Here is a 15,124-nt window from a genome sequence, read left to right on the forward strand (position 1 = left end):
ATTTCAAAGGCCACTTCATAACACACACACTCTAAATCCCTGCTGAAGCTGAATGTACAAATGAAGGGCACGGTGAAGCGCTTCAGGCAACACCCCAGTACAGCCTGGACAAGAGGACCCGCTAATGAAGACAGCCTTAACAGATACCTGTTCCCCTGTAATTGTCCTTGTGGGAGGTAGACTGACAGAGACACTTGTGTCCTCTACATCTGACAGAAGGACCACAGCAGGGCTGCAGAAATAGACCAACACTAGCTCTATAACACTATTGTATTCTTTTATAAAATCTGGCAGATTTAAAGCTGCACAAAAATGTATATTTAACAATGGATCAAATTACTGTAACCCCATTTACATGAAGGCATTCCAAGGACTAGTTTGGAAACTGTGCCTGGTTTAAAAACAGTTCTTTATGTTTGGAGCTCTCAGTCAGGAAAACTGGTGTGAGAGTAGCTTTATAACCAACTACACTTGAATTTGTAAGTAAAAACTTACAGACAAATTAAAAATATATATTTATATGTACATGAGAAAAGCATGGACTAAGACAAGAAAGTCATACATATAAGGAAAAATAATACAATTCAGAAAAACATGGATATTTGTTGTCAATTCACTGAGAAGACAAAACAAAGCACAAATATAAAAGAAAAAAGTCTCTAGACTCTAGAACTATGTTGTGCTTATAATTTTCTAGGGAGGAGCAGTTCTCAGCTTTTTTTACATTTTAATCACTATTTTAATTAGTTTTCAATAATAAATAAATACACCAGATTATTTTTAATCCACTGATAACAATCAGTTAATACAGATGTAAAAGTAAATGCCAACAAGCCTGCTGTATGTTAGCATAGAAGCTAAACGTTTAGCCTTGCTGCATTGTAGGTGAGAGTGAAAGAAGGGTGTGAGGGTGAGAAAATGAGACTCACCTTCTCGCTGTTCTTGTATTTGTCCCAGCTCTTCAGCATCTTCAGCCATTTGGTGGTCCGCTCCACCTCTGTGTGCTTTTGCTGTAGATAAGAGAAGTGAAGCATGAATAACTTCCAGCAGCAGTTTCCTTTTCTCCAGTGGCTGCATTCATGTCATGAATTCACAGCGGTATTGTGTGTTTGAAGCCTTCTGTAGAGACCGGTCACATTTTATAAACTTTTGAGGACATAATCACTGGGTTTTTTTACTACTAGACTGAGGATTAGACAACCCAAAACCCCTTCACAGGCTAAGCACTAAAGCTCTCCAAGCATCGAAGCAGTTGTTCCCAAGGGACATGAATAAAACTTTCAATGTGTCAACACACCTGCTTACAAGGTATTGAGAAAGATTGTGAAAAAAAACACTCACACAAGTGCAAGATCTATATATAGGCTAAAACACACAGAAAAATGACAGGGTTGACATGCTAGTACCCTCTGATGTGGTGGGATATACATGTATGACAAGTTGCTGGAAGAAAAGCTTTAAAGTGATGCAGGAACACCTCACATCTTTTGGGTTCTGCTCCTTGAATAGCAACAAGGGGGGTCAGTGAGGACTGTTCTATTTATGGAGTCAGTAGTGATTATTTTTTGAGGTCCTTTCTCTAACGGCCCCTTTTTAACCACAGGAACATTATTTTGAAGCTCAGGATCCTTGACCAGTTAAACCAGGGTCTAAATTAAGTTCCAGGTCTGGGAATAATTTTCTTCCCCCCCACACTAAATTATCTCCAGCTGTACAGCATGAAGTGTTATACTGAAAAGTAAAGAATTAAATTAATTTTATTGCCAGGAACCAACAAGCTCGTGCATGGCCCAACCGCAGTACCTGTCCTCTCTCTTTCAGGGCTGTTTCAGAACAAGCTAACAGCTTTAAAGTGGGGGTTTAACGGGAACCATGCCCCCTGGGCACCTCTCTGGTGAGGTGTTCTGAGCATGTCCAACTGGGAAGAGGTCCTGCGGTAAACAGGGTGGAGGGACTGCTACCCCCCTGGATAAGATGGAAGAGGTACCTGGGGAGAAAGAGAGGTCTGGGTTTCCCTGCTTAGGCTGGAGCCCCCACAACCCCGGAAAAAAATAAATGGATGGCAACCACAATGATGATGAGTTTAACCAATCAGCATTGTGCCCAGCCAAAACAGCTATAAAAGAGGAGTTCAACACAGAGACTGCCCGAAAACGGCCCGTTAGTTCCTGCAGTGTTGTCCTTTGTTCTCCTTCGAGTTAATTAGGAAGAAAGTTTATTTAGTCACCGTCATGCCAGCTATTTTTTTCTACCTTAAAAACAGCCCTCACAAAATTCCTGTGTGGGAAATTCTGGAAACCTGCACAAAGGAATGAAGTATTCTAGACCGGCTAGATAGTTCCTGTGGTGTTAAAAAACACTCAATGGAGGCATCAATATTTGTTTTATTTTGTATAGTTACAGTTCTAATGTATCTGACCTTCAGTTTTCAAGGCAGGGGGAATGCCAGCAGGAAATGTGATTTCCTGATTTACACAGTTGAATGTTACTCACCCTCTCTTCCACCGAGTCGTAGGATGGAAGTTCATTTTCACTGAGGAAAGAATAGAAGAAGAATAATTTGTAGTTTTTAAACATGTACCTGTCTGAATCTTTATGTTCAGATATTTCTGTTATTTCTATCATCAGACACGACACACATGACAGCAAACACACAAACATGAAATAATAGACATTTCTAAAGGAACTTTTTCTACCAGAACAAAGGCTGCGTTTATTTAAAAGGAACCTCGATGCATCGATGTGACCCCAGCTTTCAAACCTCACAGCATAACATAACTTTTGGAGAAATGGCCTTGGGTCTGAAAAAAGCCCTTCCTGACCACACAGCTTCTTAAAAACGAAGACGCTGTGTGGTCAGGAAGATCACGACTCCTCTGTCACCACACCAGGCTTCTTATTCTGCCCAGCCAGTGACCTTCACCTCAGGATACTTCTGTCCCTGTCTGAAACAATCACATAACCGAGAGGATTTTTTTTCCTTCCACCACCCTCCATCTAACAGCGCCTATGGTCTGGATCGTCCCTCTCCATCCTAACACTGATGGCCTGTGATTGTGGCTAACCAGGCTGTTTCCTGCCTGCATGTGCCAGTCTATATATAACACTACAGCACTGAGCTGTTTAAGAGCCTTGTGGCCTCCTAACTGGCCACAGACACCCTCTTCTCTCAGCTGGTCTGCACAGTTTCTTTCAGTGTGCTACTTCTGCTGGAGCTTATTAATTTCGGTTTTTATTATTAAAGGTTATGATGTTTTTCTGTGGGAGTTCTTACTGGACGAAGCCGAAGCGGTCGATGACTTTGTACAGGCGGAAGTTTGTGTCTTCCCAGGGCTCCACGGTGGCCTCCTTTCCCTGGAAGAAAGGAGTAAAATATTCCTTGTTTTAGTCGTTGATGTTTTTTTGTCAGCATTTTGGGTTAGCTTTTTTTTTAATTTTTGAATTATTTTGAATAATTATTTTTTGGAATTATTTTTGATTTTCTTGTTTTAATCTATTACACAAAATACATTGCTTAATATGTCACGCCCACCTTTTGGCACTGATTGTAGGCTGTCAGGACTTTGGTGAATGTGTGTGTGGGTTATTCCTGCCAGTGAGTCTGGACATTATGTTCATGACAAGATAGATCAAAGCAAATGGTGGCGACTTTAGCACTCCAACCAGAATGATGCTGTAACTCTGCCATGTGCCATTAGCACATGGCAATGAAGTGAGCTAGCAACTAGCTGCTAAGCAACACCATCTTAAAGAATGTTGCTAACAAGTAGCTAAATGAGATTGCTGATGTGGACGTGAAAATTAAATGCCAACAAGATGTAGAATGTTTCGTTTTTGTGTTGCTACAGTCATGCAGTTGTAGCTAAGCGCTGGATTTTAACATTTAATTTTCAGATTAAAGAAAAAAATTTAATACAAAAATAAATCTATGAAAAACATTAAAGTGCATCCCGGGCTGGTCTGGGTTTGGGTACAGATAATAAACCAAACCCTGAGTTTCTGATTGAGCTCCAGAGTGCATTTCTCCCACATTCCTCAGGGGCAGAGAATCATGTTTTGATTGGCTGCAAGATTACGAGGAGAGCTTCAACTCCGGCGCCCTTGAGGAAGTGTGTCTGTGTGAGTGTGTGTGTGTTTATGAGACACAGAGAAAATGAGTGTGTGGGTGTGTGTGTGAGCAGCGATTAACAGGTGTAAAATGAACAGCCAGACGCCCACCTGCGTCACTGTCTGACTCCGGGCCTCCAACAAAATGCTTCTACTTAATTCTCCATCATGGACCAATGAAATAAAAAAAAAGCCCTGGTGGAGGACACGGTATGCAGAAGATTATCAAAAAGTGCAGAGTGTGTAAGAAAAGGATAAAAGGTCACAATATAACATGCAAAAACTCTGCAGAAGGTGTTATGGAGACAGAAGTCTGTTGGCAGTTTCACGGGTCAGTCTGATGACCAGATGTTGAGGTGAAATCTCCGTCCCACCCAACATCTGCTCCCTCAGCAGTAAAATAAATACCTCACACACACACACAAGCACGTGAGTGTTTAATCCTCCCTACACTCTGTGTGTGTCCACTCCTGAACACATCATGGCTGAAACATTCATCTTTTCTCACTCTGTTTAAAATCAATTTCAGAGTGAAATTAAAGCAGGACCTGGCAGCCTGGCAACCCTCTCAGATTGTGTGTCAGCGTAGCACACTGATTGACTGCATGGTTCAGCCACATCATTTCTTTCAGTCCAGTTTATTAATAAAACTGATTTAACAATAGACCTGTTGTGTGTGAGGGCTTTCAATCTGTCAGAGGCTCATTGAGACTGCTCACACTGCACCTGTGCACAGCATTCTGATATCAAATCTACAGTCACACACCACGTTATTTTATGTTATTTCACGTAGCACCCTGTATAATGATAATAAAGTTAAACATAAATTTGTTACATGTCCTCTTACCAGAAAAATGCTGGCATACTGCTGTTTCAAACAGCTAGCATTTTGCAACCCAACTTTTCAATTCTGCACATTAGATTAGAAATCATACTAAACAATATGCTAAAAACGACTGCCAACCGGTGTCAGAGCGAGCTCACCGCTCGCTCGTGTGTGTGTGTGTGGTCGGCGGCGTGATAACCGACTCCATTAAACTCCTCCCCCTCTTCGACAGTAACAATGACACTGATTCAGCTCTGATTGTGCCTCGTACTTGCCAAACACTCAAACACACATACACACACACACACACACGCCTCCATCATCTCCGCTCTTCATGGTCTCTTCGGTCTTAATGAGGCAGCTTGATTATGCAGCCTACTGGATTAAATTAAAAAGACTAATTTACAAATGGAGCATGGTGGCTCTGGTCTGGCTGATACTGCTGGGGCAGGGAAACAGAGGTGTCACTCAGGAAGCCCAAAGCCAACCTTCTAAAAGATGTCAGTTCAAATCCAAGGAAATCATAGTTTTCAGCGTATTTGGAAAATAAACAAACATGGGTAATACACTTATTTACACACAGGAATGGTCTTTATAAATAACAATCTTTAATGAGTCAACATTGCTTTTCTTTTTATCTCCCTTGAAAATAATTGGGGATAACAGAGCTGTTAAGTAAACTCTCGCCTCTGAGTCTTACTCAATAAAAACACTTGATTCTTGTAACTTCACATTAACCCTGCCTTTAGTTTAATGATTAACTACTCGTGATACTACTAATTATTAACTTTCATTAAAGCTGCAGTCCTACTGAAAAGGTATCTGCTATTTAAACCCCCTTAGTTAATATTCAGTACACTGAACACACACACGCATCACTTCAGTGTTAATATCCATTTCGCTGAGCTTTAGCTGGGCATCCTGTGGCTCTTACAACGTAATCACAGCCTTGGTAAAATAATGAAAACACACGGCGGCAGATTCTGTGCGCTGCACGCTGTTATTATTGTGTTTCACAGGCAATAAGGCGGTGACTTATGGAAGGATTTCACCACAGTGTGATGAAGTTTGCTCTCAGCATGAGAGAGTGGCTGGAATTCGGCTGTGGATGACCACAAGAAAACAACAGTTTTTGTTTAAGTACCAAAACTTCCCGCTGACTTAAAATGAGGTTTTACCGTACCTTGTCATATTTGGCGACAATCTCAGCCCGCTCCTGGTCAAGTTTCACTGCTGCATCCTGCTCGGTATCAGACGCTGCAGAAAAAACAAGTCTGATTTTAGACAATGAAGCTCAAAATTACAGCATGAACTTAAACAAAAAATGTCTTAGTCACTATTCAGACAATTTTCAGTCCATTTTTGCCCATTTCATTCACAGTCTATGATTTTGACTGACTGATAAGACCATGTGTGGGTGGAACCACCCTTGAAATCACTTTTTACCTTTCAGCTAAACAGTTTTTTTGTGTGGCAGTTTAGTTAAAACATCTTTAAATATCCTGTAATCCTTTTTTTATCCAGTAAGTTTTCTTTGGCTTTATAACTGTTGTTGTTTCTCACAGAAATTTGCTGCACACACTGTCATCACAGACCTTCTTTGTGTTGTTGCAGCTCAGTGAGCCAAGAGCTGACATGGAGAACACACACACACACACAAACAATCCAAGCCAGTTGGAGAAAACCATGAGGAACAGTTCAGTGTGGTGCGGCCAGCGTGCCAACCTGACCTCAGACTGTGAGGGTATGCGTGTGTGTGTGCATGAAGCAGGCTGACAAGAGGAGCTCCTTCAAACTGACAGTGGCTGTGACAGAGACGTCGCGGAGCCACAGAAAGGTCTACAGTGTTTGCTGAGCCTACGCACCACATTGTGTGAGCACAAATGTGTTTGTCGCTGAACACACTGATAACACACAGACACAGACACCTCTCAATTCTCTGTGTACCTCAGGATTGTAAATCAGCACCTCAAACAAAAGTTTACAAAGACACACATTTCCTGATACAGCCGACTGTGAGACGCTCCAAACTCTTTCAGCAAAGCTTGCACAAAACCCTGTTAAGAAGGGTCATGTTGTTTATGCTTAATTAAGTATGCATCATAAGGAGAAGCTGCCTGCAGGAATTCCACACTCTACAGTACAAGTAACACAATAAACAGCTTTGAAGTTGCAATTAAAAAAAACAAGTCAGGTAAAGGAAAACAATCCATACAGCTACGTTTGGTCAGCTAGCTTAGCTGAACTGCATAGATTTTGATCTGGTTGCTTCATAACGTTAAATATCATAGCTTATTTATCATCCTGGTACCATTCTAAATATTTGCATAAGTGCATTTTGCTTTATAGCAATACATCATTTATTGTTGGCTCCACAGTATTGCACAATAGATCAGTTTGTATCATGGGATTACGCTAGCTAGGCTTACCCAGCTCGCTGTATCTCTCAACTGTATACACAACTGCTGTCTTGTGTGTGTCAGAGCAGTTTTGTATCATACCGATATTCCTTTTCCTTTTTCAGCCCATTATTTGACTCCAGTCACTCTCTGACTTCCTCTCTGGGTCTCTTGGGTTCAACGGGAGGAAAAGCTAGACTAGAATTCCAAACTACTCGCAACAAACATGCTCCTTATTGAGCCGGCTGGCATTTTTATGACAGGATGGTGTGTGTCAGTGAAAGGCATGTCGCTGTGGGCTGCCAAGAGCACACACAGCGGGAGAAGAAGCTGCAGGAGGGTGGGGGGTGGGGGGGATCTGTCCATACACAACAAGGCAAACTGACTGGGGCAAATAAACAAATACAGTAAAGCCCCTTTTTTCCTGCTGGGAATTCCACCCCAGGAGGCCCTTGTGGTTCCCATAGTGAGAGGGACAGGAACTGGGGAGGAAATGGGATTCAGTCAGTCTTTCGTTTGCACTAAGGCTAAGCCTTAATTCAGAGTCCTTTAAAGCCATATTAGTATTCCACTGTGGCCTGACTTAAGTTAAATGTAATTAGAGACCTTTTCATGGTTCAAGGATCACCCTGGCATCCGTGACGAAGATTGGATGTATGTTTTTTTTTGCGGTTGAGAAGCGCTTGTAGGAAGTCCAGCGGGTTTATAGAAGACCCCCTGTGAATTAATGGGTTTAAAATATTGTGCTGCTAAAGAGAAAATCTCACTGGACACAAATCGAAGTGACATCAAATACAAGACGGCTTAATGTTGATACCATATTATGATTTCTGATTGCTTAATAGAACTATGCGTCACAATCCCTGTGAGGTCAGCACAGAGCTTTCTTTGAGTGGGTGAAGTGGATGTCTCATTTACAGGGGGTGGATTTGATGTTGACAGTGGTGAACAATGGCATTTAGGCCTCATCAGCTGTCTACCCCAGCCTCAACAGGTGTTTCGACCACGAGACGGGAAGTCTCGCCACAGGCTGATCAGACCTGGGTGTGTGCCACACACTTTCTTCTCAACCAGCCTTGAACCTGAGCTGCCTATAGCACCCATACAACACACTTCCACTAGACACACCATCTCCTTAGAGCCCTATTCCTCTGCATCAACTATCAAGTTGGTATATTGCTGTTTTTTTCCTCTCCCAGGCCTCCTCATTGGCATTCTGCCAGGGGACTGTTAACTCGGTGATAGGGATCCACAATCAGGTTTGGCCAAGGGTGCCAAGGTGGGCACAGTTTGGAAATCAGAGTCCACCTTCATATGCAGTCACTGAGTCACAAGATGGAACAGGAGTTCATGAATCTCTACTTTAAAACTCCCTCATGCCATCCTTTTTACCACCCACCCCACTGAGAAGACCTTCCACCTCCTCCTCCTCCTCCTCCTCCTCCAAACTCCAGTCAGTCCAGCTGTGAGGCCACTGTCAGCTCCAGCTAACTGTCCCTGTCCTGCTGTGATTAAAATGTTCCCCGGTCCGTCATGCCTGTCCGGTCAGCTGGACAATGCGCAGTCCTCCCTGCTCTGCCCTTGACGCATGCTCTTTGTGCTGCATTCAGGTCATGTGGGAATTTGCAGTTGACACCTCTATTCTGCGATATTTTTAATAAACAGTCTGAAAGGCACCCAAATTATATGTTTTCACTTGTTAAAAGTGAAGCGTCAACTTCTCATGCAATGCTGTCTTTATGGAGACTTAAACATAAAACATGAATCTGACACTGCAGCGACTGAATCAGTTGGACTTCCATGTGACAGGAAGTGTAGTGGGTTGTGTTTATTTGCTTGTTCCTCATTATCATTTGCTATTAAAGACCAATGTTGGCAACAAACAACATGACGAGCATAATCACAGCCCTCCCTGCTTCCTGTGCTCCTCTTTTGGCAGCAGTAATGAGCACTCTTTGTTCTTTATGTTAAGGAGTCCTCGCCTGTTTTCGACTCCTCATTCCCCTCCAAGCCTTCTTTTTCTTTGTGCGCCCTCTTATAGATGCTCTCTGCACAGAAAGAGGAATGATTATAATAACAGTAATAACCAGTTGAGGGTTTGATGGGAGAAGAACTCATTTCCTGTTTTTTGTTCTCGCACTCGCGCTTTGCTCGGTTCAGCTGTGGCGTTTCTTTATCATGTACGGCTTCGACTTACACCTGCAAGGTTTTTCATACTACCTGACCTAAAGCAAGTTTATTACTTTCTTTGTATTGTTAGGTGTAATGACTGACACAATGATGCACCTTTGCACACAAACTAATATTACTCACTTCACAACAAACATCTGATGAGGCAACTTTCCGGGACACAATTATGTGTCATTACAGTCCTTCCAAAACAATCATCTGCCTGTTTCAGTCAGTGTTACTAACCTGAACTCCACCACATGAATGTGACAACACCCCTGACAGACACACAGCTGCAACCAATAATCACCAGTCACCCAGAAACCAAGTGAGGCCCATAGAGGGGCATTGGGGGCAGCAGTGGGGCAGTGGTATAGCAGGGTTGTCCAGTAACCGGAAGGTTGGTGGTTCGATCCCAACTCCTCCCTAGTCACTGTTGTGTGTTCTTGGGCAAGACACTTCACCCTAGCCTGTGGCACGCCTTGCTAGTCGTTGTATGACACTGCTTGGCAGCAGCCGTAAAGATTAATACAGTATCTAAAATAAAAATAAAAAATAAAAATAAATAGACAAATAATTAACTCCTATCAATTACAGATCATGTAAAAATGAATTCTAGTCAAAAGCTACTACAGACATTTTACAGTAGGCCTACCCTATGACTCATTATTAGCATAGTAGCATTCTGTTATGAGGGCTTTGTATTTGGTAGCAGAGTGTTAGCACAGAATAGCAGCGTTCACATCAGCCATCTGCCTGTACAGTCAGTGGGTGACATCATTTGGTGAATATGTGCACAACACAGTCACAAACACCTGATCGAACACCTAATATTTCTAAAAGATAGTCCAAAAGCCTGAACATGACCCCACAGCTGATGTTAGCAGCTGCAGCTAGCATCATAAAAGCACACCACAGACAACAAAGCTTTAAATGAGGATTTAACAATACCATTGATATAAACAGTAGTATAAAAACAGTGAAGTATAGAAAATTTACTATTCTGTTGGTTCAAATGTAGATAGTAACCGACTGCACAATGTATACTCACATATATCGTTAATATTTTGAGCTATAAACAAAGACAACATAAAGTCTTGATTGAGATGAATTTAAAGGTTCCTTGGGAGGCCTCAATATTTGAGATAAAAGTTAAAAAATTCTCCAAACCGGTAAAAATAAGAAAGAATCAGGGCAGTTGTCGATTCCCATCACGTATCACAGCAAACTGCATGACTTTGTATCTATATCAACACAAACTCTTCAACTAAACAGAATCTTTTCATCTTTCACCTCTTTTCAAGCCCTCCAGCGGATCCTCCAGGCAGGCTTTAGTCCGCATCAGTCACGGTTTAACCAGTTCCAAGGCACCGAGAGACGACCTGAACTACCTCATTTCCATGAGAGGGGAAACACGAGCGAGAGGCAGAGAGAAGTGTGATCAGAGGAGCTGCAGTCACAATGCTGTCATTTGTTACAGCAGTTAAAAGTCCAGAGAGAAAGAAAGTCTGACTTCAGGAGCGAGTCATTCCCACTCACAACATTCCCCACCCAAACACAACAACACAACAACAAGCACCATTCAGCACGTCTGACAGAGGCAGAGGGAGAGTAGAGGCCAGCTGAGTTTCAGGGAGGCTTTTCATCACCACATGAAAATATGACTCCTCAGAAGAGGTCTTTGATTCAACTTATGATGAAGAATGTACATCATAATCACGACAAAGCAATGTGATCATTTGTGTAACACATTCAGATATGAAATCATTTCTGAAAGCTTTTTCTTCTTTATGAGCAGAAGAAAGACGAGCAGATGAGGACAGTCTGATGATAAACAGTTTCCATTAAGACTTCATTACGAAATGGACGTGATGTACCATGGAGGGTCTTGTGATGTGAAGGGAGGGGCGGGGTCGGTGGGACAAAAAAAAAAAAAAGAGCAACAGGCTTATAGGAAAGAATATGTCTTGCCATCTCGGCTTTATCGCAGCGCTGCATCAGTACAGGATGTGATTTTGAGTGGAGAGCTGGCGATGGGACTGAAGTGCTGTTATCACTTCTGAAGTTTGCTGGATTTGTTTTTGAAGGGCTACTTTTGAATCCCAAAAGGCAAATATGTTCAAACAAGCAGGACAAGCATGTCAGAAGACCAGGCCTCATGTCATCAGATACTAAACTGAAATAAACAAACCTGACTTAGAAGTCAGAGAGAATGATCAGAAATGAGATGCAGCAGATCAGCAGGTCCATCTAAATGTACATCTTTCATTATGACTGTAGGTGGAGCAAATAAATTCCCCTTTACACACAAAAGGCAGCTGTAAATGGAGCTACAGAAAGCTAACGTTAACCTGTCACTGCACTTTTATAATGTTAAGCAAAAACTTTCTGGAACAACTGAAGCAATATTTCAAAAAAATATAAAATATAAAACGTAATCTGTATTTCCTCTCTTCAGTTCTGCATAATGTCATGAAACAAGCACTTCTGTGAGTGGGTGAGCAACCTGCTGCTGTCAGGCAAAACAACAATAAACACACCTCTGACCTCACTCTCAATAAATTACCAAGTAAACAAAAATGCTCAGATTTATTTTATTTTAGACACTTTAATAATCCCAGAGGGAAGCAAGGCGCGCCACACCAGTGAGTACACTGGAGGCAGTGCGGGTGAAGTGTCTTGCCCAAGGACACACAACAATGACTAGGGAGGAGTTGAGATTGAACCACCAACCTTCCGCTTATTGGACAACCCTGCATCATTTAAGTAGAGTTCAGTCACACGTGACAGCCATGTGTTTTTTTAATGCAATTCAAGTGTCAACTTCTTCAGTCTAATATAGCAACGAACCTCTGTGACTCAATTTAACAATTTCTTTGTGAAGAAAGGATGAAAATAACTTCTATCATCTACATATCTTGCAGAGAAATCCTGCAAGATCAATAGACTGATTGCTGTTATTTTCAATCTCCAGGGTGGGATGATAGTGGCTAATGATGGACGTAATAAGTTGAGTTAAATCTTTGGAGAAAATTAATCTTAGACTTGCCATCCTATAATAAAAATGCCCACAGGAACTTAGTGGGAGCCTAACTATCTAGCAAAGGCATGAGGAGCATAGATGGATGATCATGCTTGAGCAAGCAAAGGAAGCTGCTGCCACAGGGAATTACTGGACTTAAAGGTAGATGACAACTACTGCTAGTAAAACAGAGGACTTACTGCCACCAAAATATGCATTTCATTCATTTTTTGACATTTTTTATTTGCAGTAACAACAAAGCGCTGCAGCTCCCAACTCACATTCCCACAGGACAGATATTAATCAATATCAGTGCTGTCAGTGGGCGAAACAACAGCCTGGAAGGTAATTAGACGCAGTCATGTCGTTCAAAGAGGCTGAATGTGGATACTGATCAGAGAGCCAAACACAGGGATCCCAGGAGGGAAACAATCAGATCAACATTTCCTTGTCCTCTTTTGAGATGCAGCTTGTTTTCAAACATTTACTCTTTGCACAGCACCATTACAGAGATGAAGCTCTGCTCACAGAAAGTCAGTAAAGCCACTGTTCCTCAGTCCAACTTCCTCTCTGGTTAAAATGAAAATCCGAGGTCATTTCCGCGTTTTTCTGAAACGCAAACGTTACACACACACATTCCCTTTAACTGCCATTACACCCTATTAAAAGTTAGACCGGCTTCTGAGCTGTATTAAGCTGGAATATTATTATCCTTTCTGCTCCACAAACTCCACCTCACATTACTTAAACTCTGTCTAAATAGCAGACAGAGGCTGATTTACAGGCCGTATCTCACAGAGTGGACTTAATTAGCTGTCATCCCCATACAGTCAGCATGCACGTATGACAAACTGTAGAAAAGATGCTTCTGCGGTTTAAAGTATTCACACGGCTCTGGGTATCAAAGCCGTGTGGTTTCCCGAACGCTGACAGGAAGCGGGAAGTGAAAGCTGACCATGAATTATTTTGACGTACAAAGACAGATGTCAAATTTCAGGGCAGGAAAACACACACAACACTTTTTAAGTATGATCAGGCTAAATTCAGTGGAGAAAAAAAAACAAGTTTGATCAGGTTGTTACTTCCAACGTCATGACCGTCACCAGGCTGTCATTTACAAGACAGGACAAGCTGGGACAGGTGGGACCAGAAAACAAGCATGCACTTTATCAGCTTCCACAGGACTGAGATGAAGAGGGGTAACTAAACCAGGATGGGTTGTGTTTATCTCTTTTAGTAATTTCAAATGTGTTCTGGCTTTGTTATGCAGTTTTGTGCATATCTCTTGGTAGCCACTTAATGTGGTAGAGATAAGTTCAAGTTCATGTCTCTCAGAGTTCAGGATGTTTTCTCACAAATATTTTATGAATAGCCACCTAGTTTGGAAGAATATGTCGTACATAACTGGCAGCAAAGCAAAAGACAAGAAAAAAAAGCCTCTAGAGAAAAAAAAGAACATCTTAAAATCTGAGACGGTTCTGCTATAAAAGCCCCAATACAGATTTGCCTTTTCGAGAGGAAGAACAGCAATTAGCCTGGCTGCTATAGTGTGGATGTCAGCAGGCCGCTTCAACTCAACGCCCGCTGGGTCTGGACTGTCTGCCATCCCTCCTTAACTAACTAGCATGCAGTTTTTCCTTCAAGCTCCACACAGGAATATAAACACACACACGGAAAAAAGGCCAAAGATACTCCACACGCTGGCATGCAAAACACCAAGATGTGTCCGTGTTTCGAAGCTCCCAGCACAGTAGCGTGTGAAGCCTATTTAGCTTAAGATGCCACAAAGGAGAAGAGAGACAGAGAGAGGTATCAGGGCTACTGAATAATGCAGTGAGACACCGAGCTGACCAGGAGAAGGCTGCAGTCCAGAACAGTTTTCCTTGTCAGCCATTCACTACAAGCGGCAGACAGATGTTTGCTGCAGAGGAAAGCTCAGTTTGTGCCTGCAGATCCTCCAGTGGTTCAGAATCAGAGAAGGATAATGCAAGCTCAGAGCAAAACTATCACATTTTACCAAACACAAAGATGTCCAGGGTTTGCACAGAGTTATCTTACCAAGACGCTGGATTCACAGAGAATAATTCATTGTGCAAGGTAGATTTAGGTAGATTTATCCTTGCTTACAAGCATCATTGGTTTAGGCCACTCCGTTCCCTACAAGTAAAGATCTACAGTTGGATGATTGTTAGATCTGGTGAGGACCATCTGATACAGAAAAAGGCAGTTAAAGAATTAAGAGGTATAACTGGAGGTTATGGCTATAACCATGGTTCTCTGATTAGCATGAGTGAGTGTCTCACTATGGGAGAACGCCCCCGCGTGATCCCGACAGAAGCTTTAATTACACTACACCAGCCCTTGGGGCTGGTATCAGTGACGTCTATGTCAGGAGGGACCGCCCTCCCCCTATATAATAGGCTGACATAGCTTCAGTCGCCATTCAAACAAGCTCACCTCTTCCTGGCTTCCATAGCAAGGAGGGTGGTCTGGTGAGACACTCACTCATGCTAATCAGAGAACCATGGTTATAGCCATAACCTCCAGTTCTCTTTCATAGCATTCGTTTCGTGTCTCACTATGGGAGAAATACTGACTCCC

At 42.3% G+C, this 15,124-nt stretch overlaps 1 protein-coding gene across 3 annotated transcripts in view; it reads right to left on the reverse strand.

The window, feature by feature from the left end:
• Positions 1 to 15,124, reverse strand: part of usp6nl (USP6 N-terminal like) — a 55,317-nt gene that overhangs the window by 10,741 nt on the left and 29,452 nt on the right. For 2 of the 3 annotated variants that reach the window (XM_028399164.1, XM_028399162.1), the window contains 4 exons: positions 6,117 to 6,190; positions 3,275 to 3,354; positions 2,494 to 2,533; positions 930 to 1,010 (listed from right to left, as the gene is read on the reverse strand). In XM_028399164.1, the coding sequence (XP_028254965.1) occupies positions 930 to 1,010; positions 2,494 to 2,533; positions 3,275 to 3,354; positions 6,117 to 6,190 (275 nt within the window). Of the gene's footprint in view, positions 1 to 929; positions 1,011 to 2,493; positions 2,534 to 3,274; positions 3,355 to 6,116; positions 6,191 to 10,794; positions 10,979 to 15,124 lie in introns of those variants that run through there. The other variant, XM_028399163.1, reaches the window with a different exon arrangement.

This window comes from Parambassis ranga, chromosome 2 (genome assembly GCF_900634625.1).
Source record: "Parambassis ranga chromosome 2, fParRan2.1, whole genome shotgun sequence".
In the NCBI taxonomy this organism is placed as follows: Eukaryota; Metazoa; Chordata; class Actinopteri; family Ambassidae; genus Parambassis; species Parambassis ranga.